At 37.1% G+C, this 20615-nt stretch overlaps 1 protein-coding gene and 1 non-coding gene across 5 annotated transcripts in view; one reads left to right on the forward strand and one right to left on the reverse strand.

The window, feature by feature from the left end:
• HSPBAP1 (HSPB1 associated protein 1) overlaps positions 1 to 20615 on the reverse strand; it is a 60053-nt gene that overhangs the window by 35572 nt on the left and 3866 nt on the right. For all 4 annotated transcript variants that reach the window (XM_049628298.1, XM_049628297.1, XM_049628299.1 and 1 more), the window contains exon 2: positions 6571 to 6756. In XM_049628298.1, the coding sequence (XP_049484255.1) occupies positions 6571 to 6756 (186 nt within the window). The remainder of the gene's footprint in view (positions 1 to 6570; positions 6757 to 20615) is intronic.
• On the forward strand, positions 10058 to 10130 carry TRNAR-UCU (transfer RNA arginine (anticodon UCU)). Its single transcript has one exon. It is a non-coding gene; the product is annotated as a tRNA-Arg (tRNA).

The following is a 20615-nucleotide window of genomic DNA, read 5'->3' on the forward strand; positions in this document are numbered from 1 at the left end:
TTATTAAGTGGCCAATGGCAGATTTAATGTCTGTTCATTTATTCATTAACTCATTTATTTCAGAATCATTTATTAAGTTCCTAATTTGTAATTAGCACTGTGCTCAGGCTTGCATAAAAGAGATAGGTAATACTCTTGATAATATATTCAGACAAATATATTCAGTTGATAATATATTCAGACAAATATAAAGCTTTAACCAGAATAATAGGAAATTTGGGGGATGACATAATTAAATGCCAATTTTGTGTCACAGACACATAGGAAAAAGCAAAGACCCAGAGAAGAGGGTTGGTGAGGAAACCTTAGAGAGAAGACAATTGTCTGTCCATTTATGGATGTTGGACTCATTTATACAAGAACTATTCTTCTAAATAGTGAAAAATGAATTTTTTTTTGTAACAAGTGGAATATTTTTTTAAAGTGTTATTTGTTATTTATTTTGAGAGCGAGCACGCAAGTGAGCCTGAACAGGTGAGGGGCAGAGAGAGGGAGAGACAGAATCTTAAGCAGGCTCCATGCTGTCGGCACAGAGCCCCACACGGGGCTTGAACCCACGAACTGTGAGATCATGACCTTAGCCAAAATCAAGAGTCAGATGTTTAACCGACTGAGCCACCCATGTGCCCCAACAAGCAGAATATTTCAAATGCGTGTTGGGAAGTTAATATTCAAGAAACCTGATTATGATCAGCATGAAATCCTTTCAAGAGATATAGATCTACTATGTGTAAATCAGTTAGCACAATGTCTGAAACAAAGTAGATTCTCAGTAACAGGCACTAATTCTGATTCTTATATTTACTTGGGGCCCTTCAAAAGTTAGTCAAATTAGTAGTAAGAGGAGAAGGGCATTCAAACTCTTCTTTAACTCACCTTTAACTTTTCCCTCCATTTCTCCCTGAACTACTTAGGATTATCTTGACCATCTTTCTCTCCTCCACCTCTCTTTTTCCTATAACCTTAGAATGGCAAAGAATAGAGGGGAGGGGGTGTCAAGGAGGCATCCTAGGTCTACTTCATCAACTTGTCACCTGACTTTCAGAAGTAGGAAAACTTTACAAAAGTACATTTATCTAAAAGATTAAAATCTGCATATTTAAGAACTTTTAAAATTTGACAAGTTTTAAGAAGGACTTAGAACAGTAACCCATCAGTATATGTGTGTGTGTATATGGGTGTGTGTGTGTGTGTGTGTGTGTGTGTGTGTGTGTATACGTATATATGTGTGTATATATATATGTTTGTGTGTATGTGTGTGTGTGTGTGTGTGTGTATATATATATGTATATCCACAATATTATGAACATCATCATTAAGAATTTACCCCAGGGGCACCTGGGTGGCTCAGTCGGTTAAGCGTCTGACTTTGGCTCAGGTCATGATCTCACAGTTCGTGAGTTCAATCTCCACATCAGGCTTTGCACTAACAGCACAGAGCCTGCTTCGAATCCTCTGTCTCCCTCTCTCTCTGCCCCTCCCCAGTTCTCTCACTCTCTCAAAAAATAAACAGTAAAAAAAAAAAAAAAATTGGAGAAGATATTTGCAAATGACATACCAGGTAAAGGGTTAGTATCCAAAAATCTATAAAAAACTTTTCAAACTCAACACACAAAACACAAAAAATCCAGTGAATGGGCAAAAGACATGAATAGACACTTTTCCAAAGAAGACATCCAGATGGCTAACAGACACATAAAAAAATGCTCAACATCACCCATCATCAGAGAAATACAAATCAAAACCACAATGAGATACCACCTTACACCTGTCAGAATGGCTAACATTAACAACTCAGGCAACAACAGATGTTGGTGAGGAGGTGGAGAAAGAGGATTTCTTTCGCACTGCTGGTGGGAATACAAACTGGTGCAACTCTGGAAAACAGTCTGGAGGTTCCTCAGAAAGTTAAAAATACAACCGCTCTATGACCCAGCAAGTGCACTACTAGGTATTTATCCAAGGGATACAGGTGTGCTATTTCAAAGGGGCACATGCACCCCCAAGGTTTATAACAGTGCTATTGACAATAGCCAAAGTATGCAAAGAGCCCAAATACCCATTGACAGATGAATGGATAAATAAGATGTGGTATATATACACAATAGAGTATTACTTGGCAATCAAAAAGAATGAAATCTTGCCATTTGCAACTATGTGGATGAACTAGAGGGTATTATGCTAAGCAAAATTAGTCAGAAAAGGACAAATATCATAGGACTTCACTCATGTGGAATTTAAGACATAAAACGGATGAACATAAGAGAAGGGAAGCAAAAATAATATAAAAACAGGGAGGGGGACAAAACATAAGAGACTCTTAAATACAGAGAACAGACTGAGGGTTGCCGGAGGATGTGTGGGTTGGGGGATGGGCTAAATGAGCAAGGGGCATTAAGGAGGACACTTGTTGGGATGAGCACTGGGTGTTATATGTAGGTGATGAATCGCTGGATTCTACTCCTGAAATCATTGTTGCACTATATGTTAACTAACTTGGATGTAAATTAAAAAATTAAAAAATTAAAAAATTAAAAAATTAAAAATAAATAAATATTTAAAAAATTGTCCAACTTAAAAAAAAAAAAGAATTTACCCCAACAACATAGGAACACACAGAGTTTCTTAACAAACAAAAACCCATGTGGCAAGAAAGCTGCATGGTGCTTGGAAACAGGAGTAATTTTACAATCATTTCAGTAAGCTCCAATGGAAGCCTAAAGACATTACACTGTCTTATGAATTTTCACTTCATAAAACTAATCCAACCGATTGAACTGAATACTAAAACCATTACTTGAGACATCTGCCCCTGGGGGTACAGAGCAGCACTTCAGAGTTAAGGCCAGTTTTCACAGCCATGTCTGCGTTGCAGCCTTATCAGGGGACTTTGTTCTGTCACAGCAAACTGTACTTTAAAAAATAAAAATCCAAAAGTGAAAAAATTACATGTGAGAACTGTTACTGTCAGGAGAAAATTACTATGAATGGGATGAATGGAAATGACAGACTTTTTCACTTACATAGTGATTTCAAAATAGAATTCTTTTGATATTTTCCTTCCAGGAAGTAGCAGCACCAAAGGTACTGTTTTCATTCTGTTATGACAATTTCTTTCTGGGTAGCACAGCTGTTTTTCTTAGTTTATTTTTTTTGCAATGCAATTATTCCTTTCCAACTTTATTATTATTGTTCTTTCATTTCATGTTGAAGTAGCCTAGGCAGCTGCAATTTTCATCCCACTTAACTGTCAAAGCGTTAGGTGAGACGCAGCTTGACTGAGCTCAGGATTTGGAAGTAGTAAGTTGAGTTTGCTTTTAACTCTCATAAAAGGGAGTCCTAAAATATTTTTTGCAGAGCAGAGGAACAAGTATGTCTCCATTTTGTTAGACTTCATCGTTTTATAAGCAACAAACACTGCATGGAATACAGGTACTGGGAAGGACTTTTGATCATCATTGCACCCCCACCTGTTTAGGGTTCTTTCTACAGATGTTTTGCCAAATTACTGCCAGTTGAGGTATAGTATTGCCACTGAGCATGTATGTTGGCAAATGAGTTTGATCCAGAATGTTTTCAAAGACCTACAAGATATCATTATCTGCTTCCTAAAATGAACTAAGATATACATATAATTCAAAGTATAATTACTATTACCTCAAGCATTCTAGAAAAACTCAAATCAAGACCTAAAACAAAAATACGAAATATATTCAACAAGCCACAAAAGACTCTTAACAACACAGATCAAACTATGGGTTGATGGAGGGAGGTGGGTGGGAGAGGAGCTAGATGAGTCATGGGTACCAAGGAGGGCACTTGTGATGAGCACTGGGTGTTGTATGTAAGTGATGAATCACTGAATTCTATTCCTGAAACCAATATTGCACTGTATGCTAACTAAAATTTAAATTAAAAAAAAAAATGGTTCTCTAAATAAATAAATGAATGCCATACCTGCAACTAAAAGGGAAAAAAATACATATTCAATAGGAAGGAAACAAAGTTATCATTGCTTGTAAGATCATTACCTGAGCTGAAGTTGGACACTTAACCAGCTGAGCCGCCCAGGCACCCCTTGGTAGCCATTTAAAAGTCACATTTAGGGGCACCTGGGTAGCTCAGCTGGTTAAGCATCCCACTCTTGGTTTCGACTCAGGTCATGATCTCACGGTTTGTGGGTTTGAGCCCCAAGTCGGGCTCAGAGTCTGCTTGGGATTCTCTCTTTCTCTCTCTCTCTCTCTCTCTCTCTGCTCCCCACTGTTCACTCGCGTGCGCGCTCTCTCTCTCTCTCTCTCAAAATAAATAAATAAAACTTAAAAGTCACATTTAACATCAAGAGAAACTGCTCAAGACATGGTTCAGTTCCTCAAAAGGTTAAACACAGATTACCACATGACTCAGCAATTCTACTTCTAGGTATAATCCCAAGAGAAATGAAAACACATACCCACATAAAAATGTGTACGTAAATGTTCAAAGTAGCATTATCCATAATAGCCAAAAAGTGGAAACAACACAAATGTCCACTAACTGATGAGTGGATAAACATAATGTGGTATATACATATGATCAGGATAAATAAATTTCAGCAATAAAAATAAATGAAGTACAGATATATGCTACGACATGGATGAATCTGGAAAACATGCTACGTGAAAGAAGCTAGACACAAAAGGCCACATACTGAATGAGTCCATTTATATGAAATGTCCCAAATAGGCAAATCTATAAAAACAGAAAGCAGGAGTGCCTGGGTGGCTCAGTAAGTTAAGGCTCAGGTCATGATCTCATGGCTCACGAGTTTGAGCGCCACATGGGGTTTTGTGCTGACAGCTCAGAGCCTGGAGCCTGCTTCGGATTCTGTGTCTCCCTCTCTCTCTGCCCCTACCCCGCTCACACTCTGCCTCTCTCTCTCTCTCAAAAATAAACATTAAAAAATTAAAACAACAACAACAAACAGAAAGCAGACTAGTGGTTGCCAAAACCTGAGGGTAAGATGGGGAGTGGAGAGTGACTGTTTAACAGGTACTGGGCTTCCTTATGGGGTGATGGGGTGATGAAATGTTCTGGAATTAGACAGTGGTGATGGTTGTACTACACGATGCATATGCTAAAACCACTGAATTGTATATTTTTAAATGATAAATTTTATATTATGTGAATTGCATATAAACTTTAAAAAATTATCATCAGTAAAAACTCAGAGCAGTTGCTCACAACTGCAGAGACTTTCTACTTTCTTTTTCTTTTATGCTTAAGTGTAGCTTGAAAATGTCAAATCACTGTGCCTCATCTATAAAATAGGTTTATAATAGTACCATTCTAAGAGGGTTTGAAGAAGGTTAAGAGAATTAATATGTATAAAGCACTCAGAACACTGCCAGACACAGTAGCTCTCAATAACTGTTAGCAATTAACGGTAGTATTATAGTTAGAGCCTAACCACAGTGTGAAAAAATTACAATTCTTATTTATCTCCTAATTATTGTCTAAAAGACACTTCACTGGAGAGATTTATTTGCCTAAAATCAAGAAAGAAAAAGTACAAGATGAATTTTTATGTGCCTTGTGCTGGTCTAGCATTTAATTTTAAAATACAGTAAACATTTTGATCTATGATTAGAATGAGATGCCAAAGAGTTTGAGGTATTAAGCCTGCTCTACCTGCCATGAGTATGAGAGTGTTCTAGACACCAAAAACCACATAGCTCTTGGGAGATATGCTAGAAGGTCAGCATGAGAGAAGGAAGCTTGGAGAAGCTAGAAGGGAAATTGGGTAATTTTCTAGTTCCCTCTGAGTTATTAGTAGATATTCATAGAGCCACTTCACAGCAATGCTTCAAACACTGTGAAATTCTAGACTAGCAAACTTGCCCATATTTAAATAGAAGTTAAACACATTCTGAAGCCAGACAATGGTCATGGGTTCCTTTAGATTAGAAACAGCTGTTTCTTTCCTTTAAATTAATTTTTAGAGTTCACAGTAACTGCTTTATCTGACTATAAGGCAAAATATCGAAATGTTACAAGTCTTGAGGGAAGAAGGAGGAGCTGGCAAAATCTGTTTAAGAGGATGAAAAAAACCCCACCTTTACATACTTCTCACATTTATGCAGTGCCATAGAGGTCAGACAGCTGATAAAGCAGAGAGATACAATTACAACCAAGAGTAAGCACTATAAATATAGAGCCTGAAGCCACAAATGAAAGGGCACATTCTATGTGAGTCAAAAGTAAAAGAGACTATTAGATTAGTATTAATCTTTTTCAGTCACAGGGGAACATAAAGAATAGCACATTAACAAATCTTAAGCATCTACCACATTCAATGAGCCATGATACATGAACAAATACATTTTATATAAGGTTATCAACTATAGGTTGTTTAGTCTAAAAAAAAACCTTAACACAAACTGTCCATCTAAAACTTCCAATAAAACCTTCCTATCTGCAATAGTCAAAAACAGGATTCGAAATAAAGGATTCTCTAGAGATAAGGAAACCACTGCTAAGAATACGGGAATGCTATTGAAGAGGCATTATTATTACGATTACTCATAGTCCTACCTGTATCTGTTCTTTTCATTCCCATCCTGAATCGTATCTGCTTGCCATGAAGGACCTCAGAAAGGTGTTCAGCAGTCCAGTGTTGTGCTGGCCAATCAACAGCCATGTTACAGAAGATTGCAGGTTGTTGTAAAGACATTATAATTTCTTTTGCTTTCTCTGGTGTAAAAGGTTTGATATGTTCACCTAGGGAGAGAAATAAATAGAGCAACAGGGAGATAACTATAAAGTTATTTCATATAATACAAAGAAATAATAGCTAATATCATTTCTATTATGGTAAATTTTTCTATGTAATTATACATTTTACACTTCATTTATTACAATTTACATAAATATTTGACCTCAAAAACCATAATTCTTAAATTATTTTTCTCATGTTAAATTTTGAACATTGGAAAATATGTACAATTTTCAATGTCAAAAATGTTTTTATTTCAACGTTTGTTTTTTTTTTATTTATTTTTGGGACAGAGAGAGACAGAGCATGAACAGGGGAGGGTCAGAGAGAGAGGGAGACACAGAATCGGAAACAGGCTCCAGGCTCCGAGCCATCAGCCCAGAGCCTGACGCGGGGCTCGAACTCACGGACCGCGAGATCGTGACCTGGCTGAAGTCGGACGCTTAACCGACTGCGCCACCCAGGCGCCCCTCAAAAATGTTTTTAAAAAAGGCTTTTCAATTACATTTAAACTTTAAAACGCATCATTTTTTGAAAACAGTATGAAACACTGATGGGAACTATGCTGGATCAACTAGGGGTGCTGGAGCCAGCAAGAATTCTACTTGCCTTACCATGTGTTTATCCAAAAAGACTACTGAATCAGTCAACGGGGTGAGGGGGATTATTTTTATTTCAAGATTTAAAAAGACAGGGGCACCTGGGTGGCTCAGTCGGTTAAGCATCTGATTCTTGATCTCGGCTCAGGTCATGATCTCAAGGTTCATGAGTTCAGGCTCTGCACTGATGGCATGGAGCCTGCTTGGGATTCTGTCTCTCTGCCCCTCACCTGCTTGTGCTCTCTCTCTCAAAATAAATAAATCAGCTTAAACATTTTTTTTTTAAACGTAAAAGATGTACTAGGATGGGTATCAGTGTTAGTCCTTGACTTCAACTGCATCTATAAACAGTATAAGGGATATGTACAAACGAATACTGTAACTTACTGAGTACTTCAATAAATTTCACAGAATCATAGACTATTAATCCTGGAGAGGATGGTAATGATAAGCATTTGTTAAATAAAAGAACAAGAAAGTTTCTCCTTAAAGACATCTTAAGATGAAAGTTGTATGGGAAAGTTAAAAAGTGCTTCATACTCTGATTATATATATATATATGTATATATATATATATATACATATATATATATATAAAATCATAAGCATATATTTGATTCTCTAGAACAATCAGCTAAACCCTGTAATTCATTACCTATTCTGTACTTAATTCAAAAAATTAAGGAAAGCTCATAAATAATCCAAATTCTCACAGCATCCAACTTTCTTCTAAACTTTCTCATAAAAGGAAGAGGGATGGGGAAGGAGTTATCAAGGAACTTGATTAATTCATACTTGTCTGAATGTAAGGTTTGTTTTTAAAGAAAATGGAAATTTAAGTCAATTTGGTCTCTCTTCTCAGACAAGGACACTCAGAATCTTTCCCTAAACACTTGATGAAAGTAAGGAAGACATCTGAGGACAGTCTGTCACTGTCTACACACTGAGGGCTCCCGAGTGAGGAGATGAGTGTGGACGCTCAGAGGGAAAGGCAGGTAGAAGAGCTGGGGGTTGTGTGGGGGCTGCATGGAGGGAGGAGGAGACAGGGAATCCTTAGGTCTCAAAGTAATGAAGCTCAAGCTTATCTTTAAGTGCTGAAGAGCCTATAAGGAAAACAGAATGTAACCAGGAATAAAATTTTCTGTATTTCCTTGAGATTCTTGTTTTGCACTTTTGACATGTTTGATAAATTCACAGTAGCGGTCTTGACCCATACTAGCCTATAAATATGTCAGTACAAGGTTACTGAGATCATGACACACCAAATCTTCCTGGACTTGGGAGTACCTGGATTCCATGTACATGAAAATGGACAGGTTGTATTTTTTATTATACATTTTTTAAGTTTTGCTAGACTATGAGAAGCTCCAATGCATTCATGATAATACTCCATTGTCTGTGGCAGAGAAATTAGTGCTATCCTTCGGCATACAAGTGGAAAAATGAAACAGAAGTCTCAAATAACCACCCATTAACCTAGTAACTCATGATATAGGAATTTGCTTTTAACAAAATCATCAGCTATGTGCATATTCATATATATTATATATGTACACACATACACATATCTATTACCATAATATAAAAACTGAAAATATAAACAGCCGAATGTCTAAAAGGAGAAAAATATTTACTGAATATTACTAAATATTATGTAAATTTCTCCCATGGTACATTATATCCATTAAACAATAAAAGTAAGGGCTATGTAGAAATGTGTGGAGACGTAAAGACTGGACTGGACTTAGCTGATGTACTAGCCAAGTAAGACGTGTATAGTAAGGCTCTGAACAACACAGGGTGGCAGTAAGGGAGGCAGAGATGGTAGAGATAAAGAAATTCTAACAGAATAATATCAAAGACTATTACAACTAAAGAGATGTGGGATGGGAGGCAGATGCAGCTATAAGGGAGACAAAGGTTTCCAGATTCTGACTTGACATAAAAAACAAGTTAGGAGCAACAGCTCATTCTAGTGGGAAGATGAAGAGTTTGGTTTTGAACATCATCATCATCATAACAATACTATATATTTACTCATATGATGCTTTACTATTTGCCATGTACTTTTATATACATTAAAACTGCTCATCTGATCCTCTTAGAAGCCTATAAAACACTGGCAGAGAAGGCATTTTATTTCCATTATCCAAAGGAAGACTAGAAAGCTCAGATGTCAAAGGTCAGCACACCAGTGATGAACTGGAACCACCCGTCACATTGCTTGATTCCAAGTCCCATGCTCTTTCCACTGCACAAGACTGCTTCTAGAGAATTAAAACCGTGGGACCCACACTGGCACTACAAACTCAGGAGAGAGAGTATATATAATCTGAAAAGAGAAAAAAGTTAAGGAAACCTTTAGGTCGATTAGTGGATAATAAATCCATACATGCTGTTGGGGAGAGAGGAATGTTTTGGTTTGTGCGCAGGTGGGCAGGGGGTAGTGGAGTAATAGCTGTAGTAGAGACTGCTAGTTGCCTACCTTATCCAATACCCACTCTCTTCTTCCTTACTAACAGAACTTTGAGCAATGGGTGTGGCTGAAAAATTACAATTCCTAGACTCCTTTGCAGACAGGAGTGGTCAGAGATGTATCTGGACGTTGTTGAGTCAGTGTTTTTGTCCTTAGCCTTCTCTTCTATATTTTGCCTGAAAAACAGACATGTTTAGCTCCTTTGAGAGATAAAAGAGAGGCCCAGGGAGTGCCTGGCTGGCTCAGTTGGTAGAGCATGTGACTTCTGATCTCAGGCACATGAGTTCAAACCCCATGTTGGGCATAAAGATTACTTGACATTTTTTTTAATTAAAAAAAATTTTTTAAAGGCCCATTAAATTGCAAACCTCAGCTGAAAGAATACAAAAAATGTCCATCTCTGTGCCACTGAACTAATACCAGCAAAATTCTACCTCCTGAATCCTTTCACATATAAAAATGAACTCTTATAGTCAAGACTGCTAATAGTTCATAACTGGTTTAACACCTTGCCTTCTGAGGCTATTGTTTTCAAGGACGACCCTATTCTCTCTATAAAATACTGTGACTTCCACTGAATGAATCATGGCTGGTCTGACCCTATAATAGCATTCTTTCATTTCTACAGTTGTGAAATATTCTAGCTTTGAACACTTTGCTTTTAGAACTTTAAAGGGCAGAGAAAAAGAGAAGCACCAGACCTTTTGGGGTAGGGATTTATTTATTCTGCTTATTTTAATCAGAGCCAATGGATCTGGCTTTGAACATTCCCAAAAGAGTTCTCCTATTTGGGTAAGATATATCTTGCCACCCTTCCACAAATAAATACATGGTCATTAGTAACACATGAGTAGTGTTCTGACAGAACAGTTTCAAAGAAATATTTTTTCATTAAATAAAAAATATTTAATGATCTGATCTAAAAATCCCACACATCCCAGAAGTTATTTAATAGGAGACCCCTAAAAAGTAAAATTTGCTGAGAAAGCATCTAGCCCAGTGGCTGAAATATATTAAATGCTCAAACATTTGCTAAATGAATAAAAAGTGCTATAAAGCGTGTGCAGAACAGAGCAGTAGGATGCTCACTTTAACGAGAAATTAGCATATTTACAGAATCTCAAGCCTACCAATGAAATAAAACAATCAGCTGCTTGTGAGATAAAAGTAATTTGGCTTCTGATAGTTTAATCAACAATGAACTGGGCCATTAAATTAACAAATTTAAGTGTTACAATTTCCTTTAAAGAAGAATGCAATCTACATTGTATTAATTAAATAGCCTAGGGATGCGCTCAGTTACTCCAAGGCAGGAATATATGCAAAGAGCTATAAAAATTCTGAAGCAACTTTGACAGCCTTTAAAGGATAAATGTATCTAGGTCTAAACTTGCAGCATGAAGCAATTTCTAATGATATGACTTAGAAACTAGTGTTGCACAAGAGTCTTTTCTCCTTCTAAACATAGTATGTTGTTCAGACAATTGATTACAGCTTTGGTTTCAACTAACTCTTTGGAGATAGTGAAACATGATCAAAAAGCAAATTGCCTTTTTCTCAGCAATTTTTCTTTAATTAATGCAAACTACAAGATAATTTCTCTGAATTTGTTAGCAATCTGCCTTCAGTTGATTAATACATGGCTTGGCTTTATATCTGAGATTTAGAATTCAAGATGAGAATAAGGAAAATTTACCAAGTGTCCAGAATTCACTCCTACTACTGATAGAATGCAACAAAGATACAGATCCTGAAACTGAAATTAACTCATCTCTCATGTCAGGTATAATTTTAATAGAAATGTTAATAACCATAAATTTTCAATTAAATTTTATTACATTTTATTAAAATCTTTAAAAACTTTCAGAAGTTGACAGAAGAGTAAATCAGAAACTGGGTCCTGGCATGGTGAGCTGAATTATTCTAAACATATACATGTAAGCCTATGATAGTTTCTTCAATCTGACAACTACTGTATGTACATACAAGGTATTTTAAAGCTTCTGAATGGTAGATATTAGGGTAAAAAATAATGAACGTTATTCATGAAAACATTTACGGAATTATGCAAGTACCTCTTAACAAAATTACTATATTTGTACTAAAGACCAAATGGTAAAACTTACAACAAAGGTAATTTTTTATTTTATAGCCACTATTTTAAAATGTCAATACAGGGGCACCTGGGTGGCTCAGTTGGTTAAATGTCCGACTTTGGCTCAGGTCATGATCTCACAGTTCGTGAGGTTGAGCTCCATCCAAGTCAGGCTCTGAGAGCTCAGAGCCTGGAGCCTGCTTCAGATTCTACGTCTCCCTCTCTCTCTGCCCCTCCCCTGCTTGTTCTCTCTCTCTCAAAAATGAATAAGCATTAAAAATAAATGTTTTTTAATGTCAACACAGGGGTGGCGTCTGGGTGGCTCAGTTGGTTAAGCATCTGACTCTTGATTTCAGCTCAGGTCATGATCTCAGTTTAGTTCATGGGTTTAATCCCCAAGTAGGGCTCTGTGCTGACAGCATGGAGCCTGCTTGGGATTCTCTCTCTCTCTCTCTCTCTCTCTCTCTCTGCCCCTCCCCACTTGGACACTTGCCCTCTCACGCTCTCAAATAAACTTAAAAAAAAAAAAATGTCAATACAGGACACCTGGGTGGCTCAGTCAGTTAAGCATCTGACTCTTGATTGCAGCTCAGGTCTTGATCTCAGGGTTGTAAATTCAAACCCCATATTGGTCTCCATGCTAGGCATGGAGCCTACTTAAGGGGGAAAAAAAAGGCAATACAAATGAAGAAAATTCTATTGCAAGTTAATAAAATGCTTAATTAAAATGGCAACTAGTCATAAACCGTTTGAATTTCAAGGTCTAGCAGGTGGTGCCACTGAAGAAACCATAAATAGAAGTATTGAGGCTGTTATGGCATAATCTTTCCAATACCACTGTTCGGTATAGTAGCAAACACCCAAGCGATTTCAGCCTGGGAACAAGAGACGGTTACATGCTGGATACCTCCCATCCTTTTCTTCCCATCCTCTTCCACTTGTGACTCTTGCCCAGCAAAGCCAGAAAATCCAGTTAGGGCCAGAAAATGGCTCATAAATAAGACTTACAAGTTCAAAAGTTATACTGGTCCAAAACTTAAAGGAAAAGCAAATCTATATTTTAAGTGAAGTTGATACTAGAAAGAATAGCGTCTCAAAGACTAAAGTTCTTTAAAATCCTCCAAAATTATCTTCAAAATTTCTACCAAAATATTTCCATCTAGCTCTTCTGATTCTGCTCAGTAAATTTTCCATATTTCCAAATAAAATGGCTATTTATCTAACTATTCATAAAAATATTCAACAGCAGGGTCTTAAAAAGATATTTGCACATCCATATTCATAGCAACACTATTCATAACAGCCCAAAGGTGGAAGCAAACCAAACATCCATCACACAGTGGAATATCATTCAGCCTTAAAAAGGAAGGAAATCCTGTCACGTGCTACAACATGCATAAGCCTGAAGACACCATACTAAGTAAAAGCCAGTCACAAAAAGACATCTATTGCATTATTCTACCTACATGAGGTACCTAAAATGGTCAAATTCATAGGTACAAAGTAGAATGGCAGTTACCAGGGACTGAGGGGAGGGAGAAAAGAGGAAACTCTGGGTACAGAGTTTCAGATTTGCAAGATGAAGAAAGTTCTAGAGATCTGTTTCACAACAGTGTGAATATACTTAACTCTACTGAGTTGTACTCTTTCTTAAAAATGGTTAAGATGATAAATTTCATGTTATTTGTTTTTAACCAACAGTATACTTTAAAAATTCAACAGTATAATTTATCTGATATTTGTCCTTATTGAATATAAAGTATTTTAGCTACATATGAATTACATATATGCCCTAGCATGGAAACTCTTTTACTTTTTAAGACTATAGAAGCTTCTGCTTTTCTTTATGCTCCCCTGCCCCCTTTCCCCATTTTCTCTTTTAAAAATGAGAAAAAAAAAATGACAGAAAGAGTATGGCATCTCCAACTGAGGAAGAGTAAATCCAGTCATGTAAAAGTGTCAGTTCTATAAGAACTCAAGTCCCTGCAACTCTGGAATAAGACACTTCCTTGGGAATGTCAACCTTAAAACTGCCCATTATTTTACCAGCAAAATGAGCTTATTTGGGAATAGCAGAGGAATTACAATTCAGGACCAGCAAATTGACTTTAGGAGGAAATTGGGAAGGGTTATTTTGAACAAAAGTTCACTGGAGAAGGATAAGAGTTAGAGGTTGTGGTGGTTTCTCATTGGCTGCAAGTGGTGGTTAGTGCACTGTTGCTGGGACTGGGAGAGATCTTCCTTCTTTTAAAAGCAGGAGATAAATTCCTCTGTGAAAAGTGTCCTCCCTTATCAAGATAATTCTTATCTACCTTCTTCCTGCTGGTGATAACAGCTCCAAATGTGCAAGAGAGGTCTCCCTTAAGGGCTTCCCAACTACATTTTAAATGTTTTCTTTTACTCATTTCAGGAAGGACTGGAAGAAGAGTTACTAAGAGTACATTCCTCTTTTCATCACGGCATAAACCTGGCTACAATTAAAACAAGAGCCCAAGAGAAAGAAACAAAATAACCTCAGCCTGAAAGGCAGAATCAGATTCAAAGAATGACAATTTTTAATTTTACTGAAAAGCTTCAAACAATGCATGATTCTGTAACATCTCACACTCAGTATTTAAATTCTTAACATTAAGTCATTTCTTGTTTATTTATGTTTTAAGAATTTATTTTAGAGTAGTTTTAGGTTTATAATGAAATTGAGAAGAAGGTACAGATTTCCCACATATCCTCTTCCTGTCACATATGCAGAGGCTCCCTCATTATCAACATCATTTGCCAGAATGGTACATGTGTTTTTTTGTCTCTTTTTTACCAGGATAAACCTAAATTGACACATCATAATCACCCAAAGTCCATAGTTTCTCTTAGGGTTCAGTCTAAGTGTCGTATATTCTACAGATTTGGACCAAAATATAATGAGCATCATTATAATATCAATATAATCAATATAATATCCATAATCATAATATCATACAAAGTATTTTCATTGCCCTAAGAATCCCATGTTCTGCATATTCATCTAATGTTTGTTTTTTTTCTTTTTAAGAGGAAACAAATAATCTTTATTAAATAATAAAATATTATTAATTTTAAGCTATAATAGCAGTAACATAGTTCTTCATTTTGCATTTTAAGGTCCCCTTTATTTTCAAATAGGATTCCAACATATTTGATTATCAATATGATCATGTTTTGCCTTTAGTAATTTTCAAGCTGTTACTTAAAAAAAATATATATCACATCCTTGTAGGCAAGACAGTTACTTTTATATCCCTAGAGCTTAGCACAATGTTTGGCATAAAGTGATGCTAAATAATGTCTTCTGAATTCACATCTCATTTTTAGTAATCTATATAAAATATTAAAACTAACCACTTGTTTTCTCCTGCATAATGAGCTACTAAACATAATCAGAAACAGTCTCAAAACAAACGATCAGTTCCACAAGTTCATGCTCACCTCCACTGGGTTCCTTTTCTGCTCCCAACACATTAGTTATCCCTAGTTGATTCCTAATCACCCTTATCCCTACAGCAACCATTCTAAAGCTTCTTCGCTTTCAAATCCCCAGTACCTTTCTCCACTTCCTCACTCTTTGTGGTGCTTTGCTCTATTATTCTTAGAAAACTGAAACCCATGGGGGCGCCTGGGTGGCGCAGTCGGTTAAGCGTCCGACTTCAGCCAGGTCACGATCTCACGGTCCGTGAGTTCGAGCCCCGCGTCAGGCTCTGGGCTGATGGCTCAGAGCCTGGAGCCTGTTTCCGATTCTGTGTCTCCCTCTCTCTCTGTCCCTCCCCCGTTCATGCTCTGTCTCTCTCTGTCCCAAAAATAAATAAACGTTGAAAAAAAAAATTAAAAAAAAACTGAAACCCATGATTTCCCTCTTCTTCACTTCAACATTTCTGGTTCACCCTGCTCTTGTTTGGTTTCAAAGGACACAAACTGCATTCTCTGCTACCATTCTACTCTAGTAGAACCAGTCTGTCTCCTCACCTTCCTCCCCGCCCTCTGCCCCTACATGCCTCAGGCCTTTCTCCACTCACTTCCACTACCAGCCTCACCTGCCAGACATGGCCTCTTCCATTCATTTCTATATTCAAACTATACCAAACTTTCATATTAGTCTAGGAAGGACAGACCAATCCAATTTGCATTTCTTTCTTCTCTCAGCCCCAAAGCACTTAAGATGTGTAATACTTACTTCCCAACTAATTGCTTCCTGCCTTATGGATATTCTTATACTACAATTCTATCTGCATCTTCCCCCTCCCCCCATACTATATTTACAAGTCATTTTAAGGCAAGGACTGTCTTCTACCCTACTGTATTAAACAGCCTTCTGTTTATCGTATACAGCCAAATATTTTCTGATAAGGGGGTAGTAATAAGTTTGCTCAAAAATTAACTTTCCTTTTTTTCATACACTTATTTTATTAAAAATTTTTAAATATAATTTATTGTCAAATTGGTTTCCACACAACAGCCAGTGCTCATCCCAACAAGTGCCCTCCTTAATGCCCATCACCCACTTTCCCCTCTCCTCCACCCCCCCCCATCAACCCTCAGTTTGTTCTCAGTATTTAAGAGTCTCTTATTGTTTGCTTCCTTCCCTCTCTGTAACTTTTTCTTCTCCTTCCCCTCCCCCAATGGTCTTCTGTTAAGTTTCTCAAGATCCACATATAAGTGCAAACATATGGTATCTGTCTTTCTCTGACTGTCTTAGTTTACTTAGCATAATACCCTCCAGTTCCATCCATGTTGTTGCAAATGGCCAGATTTCATTCTTTCTCACTGCCAAGTAGTATTCCATTGTATATATAAACTACATCTTCTTCATCCATTCATCAGTTGATGGACATTTAGGCTCTTTCCATAATTTGGCTTGTTGAAAGTGCTGCTTTAAACATTAGGGTACAAGTGCCCCTTGTGCATCAGCACTCCTGTATCCCTTCGGTAAATTCCTAGCAGTGCTATTGCTGGGTCACAGGGTAGGTCTATTTTTAATTTTTTGAGGAACCTTCACACTGTTTTCAGAGCAGCTGCACCAGTTTGCATTCCCACCAACAGTGCAAGAAGTTTCCCGTTCCTCCACATCCTTGCCAGCATCTACAGTCTCCTGATTTGTTCACTTTAGCCACTCTGACTGGCATGAGGTGGTATCTCAGTGTGGTTTTGATTTGTATTTTCCTGATGAGGAGTGATGCTGAGCATCTTTTCATGTGCCTGTTGGCCATCTGGATGTCTTCTTTAGAAAGTATCTATTCATGTCTTCTGCCCATTTCTTCACTGGATTATTTGTTTTTAGGGTATGGAGTTTGGTGACTTCTTTATAGATTTTGGATACTAACCCTTTGTCCGATATGTCATTTGCAAGTATCTTTTCCCATTCCGTTGGTTGCCTTTTAGTTTTGTTGATTGTTACCTTTGCAGTGCAGAAGCTTTTTATCTTGATGAGGTCCCAATAGTTCATTTTTGCTTTTAATTCCCTTGCCTTTGGAGATGTGTCAAGTAAGAAACTGCTGTGGCTGAGGTCAAAGAAGTTTTTTCCTGCTTTCTCCTCTAGGGTTTTGATGGTTTCCTGTCTCACATTCAGGTCCTTCATTCATTTTGAGTTTATTTTTGTGTATGGTGTAAAATGTGGTCTAGTTTCATTCTTCTGCATGTTGCTGTCCAGTTCTCCCAGCACCATTTGTTAAAGAGACTTTTTTCCATTGGATACTCTTTCCTACTTTGCCAAAGATTAGTTGGCCATGCATTTACGGGTCCAGTTCTGGGTTCTCTATTCTATTCCATTGGTCTATGTGTCTGTTTTTGTGCCAATACCATACTGTCTTGATGATTACAGCTTTGTAGCAGAGGCTAAAGTCTGGGATTGTGATGCCTCCCGCTTTGATTTTCTTCTCCAGTATTACTTTGGCTATTTGGGGTGTTTTGTAGTTCCATACAAATTTCAAGATTGTTTGTTCTAGCTTTGAGAAGAATGCCGGTGCAATTTTGATTGGGATCACATTGAATGTGTATATCACTTTGGGTAGTATTGACATTTTAACAATATTTATTCTTCCAATCCATGAGCAGGGAATGTTTTTCCATTTCTTTGTGTCTTCTTCAATTTCCTTCAGAAGCATTCTACAGTTTTAAGCATACAGATCTTTTACATCTTTGGTCAGGTTTACCCTAGGTATTTTATGGTTCTTGGTGCAATTGTGAATGGGATCAGTTTATTTCTCTTTCTGTTGCTTCATTATTGGTGTATAAAAATGCAGCCGATTTCTGTACATTGATTTTGTACCCTGCGACTTTGCTGAATTCATGTATCAGTTCTAGCAGACCACTGTTGTTTAACATAGTGTTGGAAGTCCTAGCATCAGCAATCAGACAACAAAATGAAATAAAAGCATCAAAATTGGCAAAGATGAAGTCAAACTTTCACTTTTTGCAGACAACATGATACTCTACATGGAAAACCTGACAGACCCCACCAAAAATTAACTTTCCTATGACTCCCACAATATTCATCATTATATAGAACATGATGACCCTTTCACATGCATGTATTTAATGTATGTATTTTTTTACCCTTTGTTCACATAACCCTTATGAAATTTAAAGCAAAGCCTTCTCTCCCAGTAGGACTTGGCCTATTTAACTTACTTTGGGTTTTTTAAATGTTTATTTATTTTGAGACAGAGAGAGAGAGAGAGAGAGAGTGCCTGCGGGCACGTGAGTGGGTGCGAGTGGGAGAGAACAGAGAGAGATGGCAACAGAATCCCAAGCAGGCTCTGCACTGTCACCAACCATGGAATCTCATCAATCATGAGATCATGACCAGAGCCAAAATCAAGAGTCTGATGATTGACTGAGCCATCCAGGCACCCTTATTTAACTAACTTTGTCATGGCAATAAACAGTCACCCCAAAGTGGAGTTTCTAGGGAGAATGACAGTTTAAAATGGGGTTGGAAGTTCCACAGATAGGATTCTGAGAATCTAATACAAAAATATGAAGTCACCTGCAAAATGGGTGTGCATGCTGCTTTTCTCAAGGGAGCAGATCCATATTTTCATTAGATTTTTTTTTTCCTTCCTTAGGACTTCAAGATTAAAAATCACAAGTTTCCTTACCACAATGAGATATCAGCTCACACCTGTCAGAATACCTAAAATCAACAACTCATAAAACAACTGATGTTGGAGAGGATGTGGAGAAAGGGGAACATTTTTGCACTGATGGTGAGAATGCAAACTGATGTAGCTACTCTGGAAAACAGTATGGAGGTTCCTCAAAAAGTTAATACAATGCTCTATGACCCAGCAATAACTAGTTATTATTATTTTTTTGGTAATTTAAAATTTTTAATAACTACATTAAAAAATAAGAAACAGGTGAAACTAAATTTAATACTTTTTGTTCATCCCAACATATCCAAATTATTAACATTTCAACATGTAATCAATATTAAAACACTATCAATATTTTAATATTATTAACAGTGTATAACCCATTTTTAAACTAAGTCTTCAAATACGTGTATTTGACACAAGACATCTTAATTGAGACTAGCCATACTTCAAGTGTTCAGGAGCCACATGTTAATTAGTTGCTACTGTTTTAGTCAGCACAGTTTTATACCATCGTTGGAAATTATTCTAAAGAAGCTCTATTTCAGTGAGTAGCTCACTTCTGCATCTCTTTGATTGTTTCTGTTATCAACAAAACATTATTATTGATTATCATTCATGGCATTATTTAATTATCAGCAACAAACTGTTAAATCTACCTAGATTAGATTACTCATGAGGTTCATTATCAGAGCTTTGATTAATACGGCACTGTTAGTTATTTATCCAAAGGATACAAAAATGCTGATTCGAAGGGGCACATGCACCCTGATGTTTATAGCAGTGCTATCAACAATAGCCACGTTATGGGAAGAGCCCAAATGTCCATCAATTGACAATCAGATAAAGAAGATGTGGTATATATAATGGAATAGTACTTAGCAATCAAAATGAATGACATTTTGCCATTTGCAACAATGTGGATGAAACTAGAGTGTATTATGCCATGCTAAGTGAAATAAGGAAATCAGAGAAGATAAATCTATGATTTCATCCATATGTGGAATTTAAGAAACAAAACAGGTGAACACAGAGGAAGGGAAGGAAAAATAAGATAAAAACAGAGAGGGAGGCAAACCATAAGAGACTCTTAAATACAGAGAACAAACTGAGGGCTGATGGAGGGGAGGTGTGTGGTAGGGGGATGGGCTAAATGGGGGATGGGCATTAAGGAGGGCATTTGTTGGGACGAGCACTGGGTGTTACATGTAAGTGATGAATCACTAAATTTTACTCCTGAAACCAATACTACACTGTATGTTAACTAACTGGAATTCAATTAAAAGGAAAAAAAACTATACTGTAATTAAAACTAAAAAGTAAGAAAACAATAAGATAAAATAAAATAAAATAATATCAATGTTGATAAACAAACAAAAAAGAATCACAAGCTTCCTTAAAACATTAAATACGAAGGGGTGCCTGGGTGGCTCAGTCAGTTAAGCGTCTGACTTTGGCTCAGGTCATGATCTTGCAGTTTGTGAGTTCAAGCCCTGCGTCAGACTCTGTGCTGACAGCTCAGAGCCTGAAGCCTGCTTCGGATTCCATGTGTCTCTCTTTCTGCCTCTTTCCC

This window comes from Panthera uncia, chromosome C2 (genome assembly GCF_023721935.1).
Source record: "Panthera uncia isolate 11264 chromosome C2, Puncia_PCG_1.0, whole genome shotgun sequence".
NCBI lineage: Eukaryota > Metazoa > Chordata > Mammalia > Carnivora > Felidae > Panthera > Panthera uncia.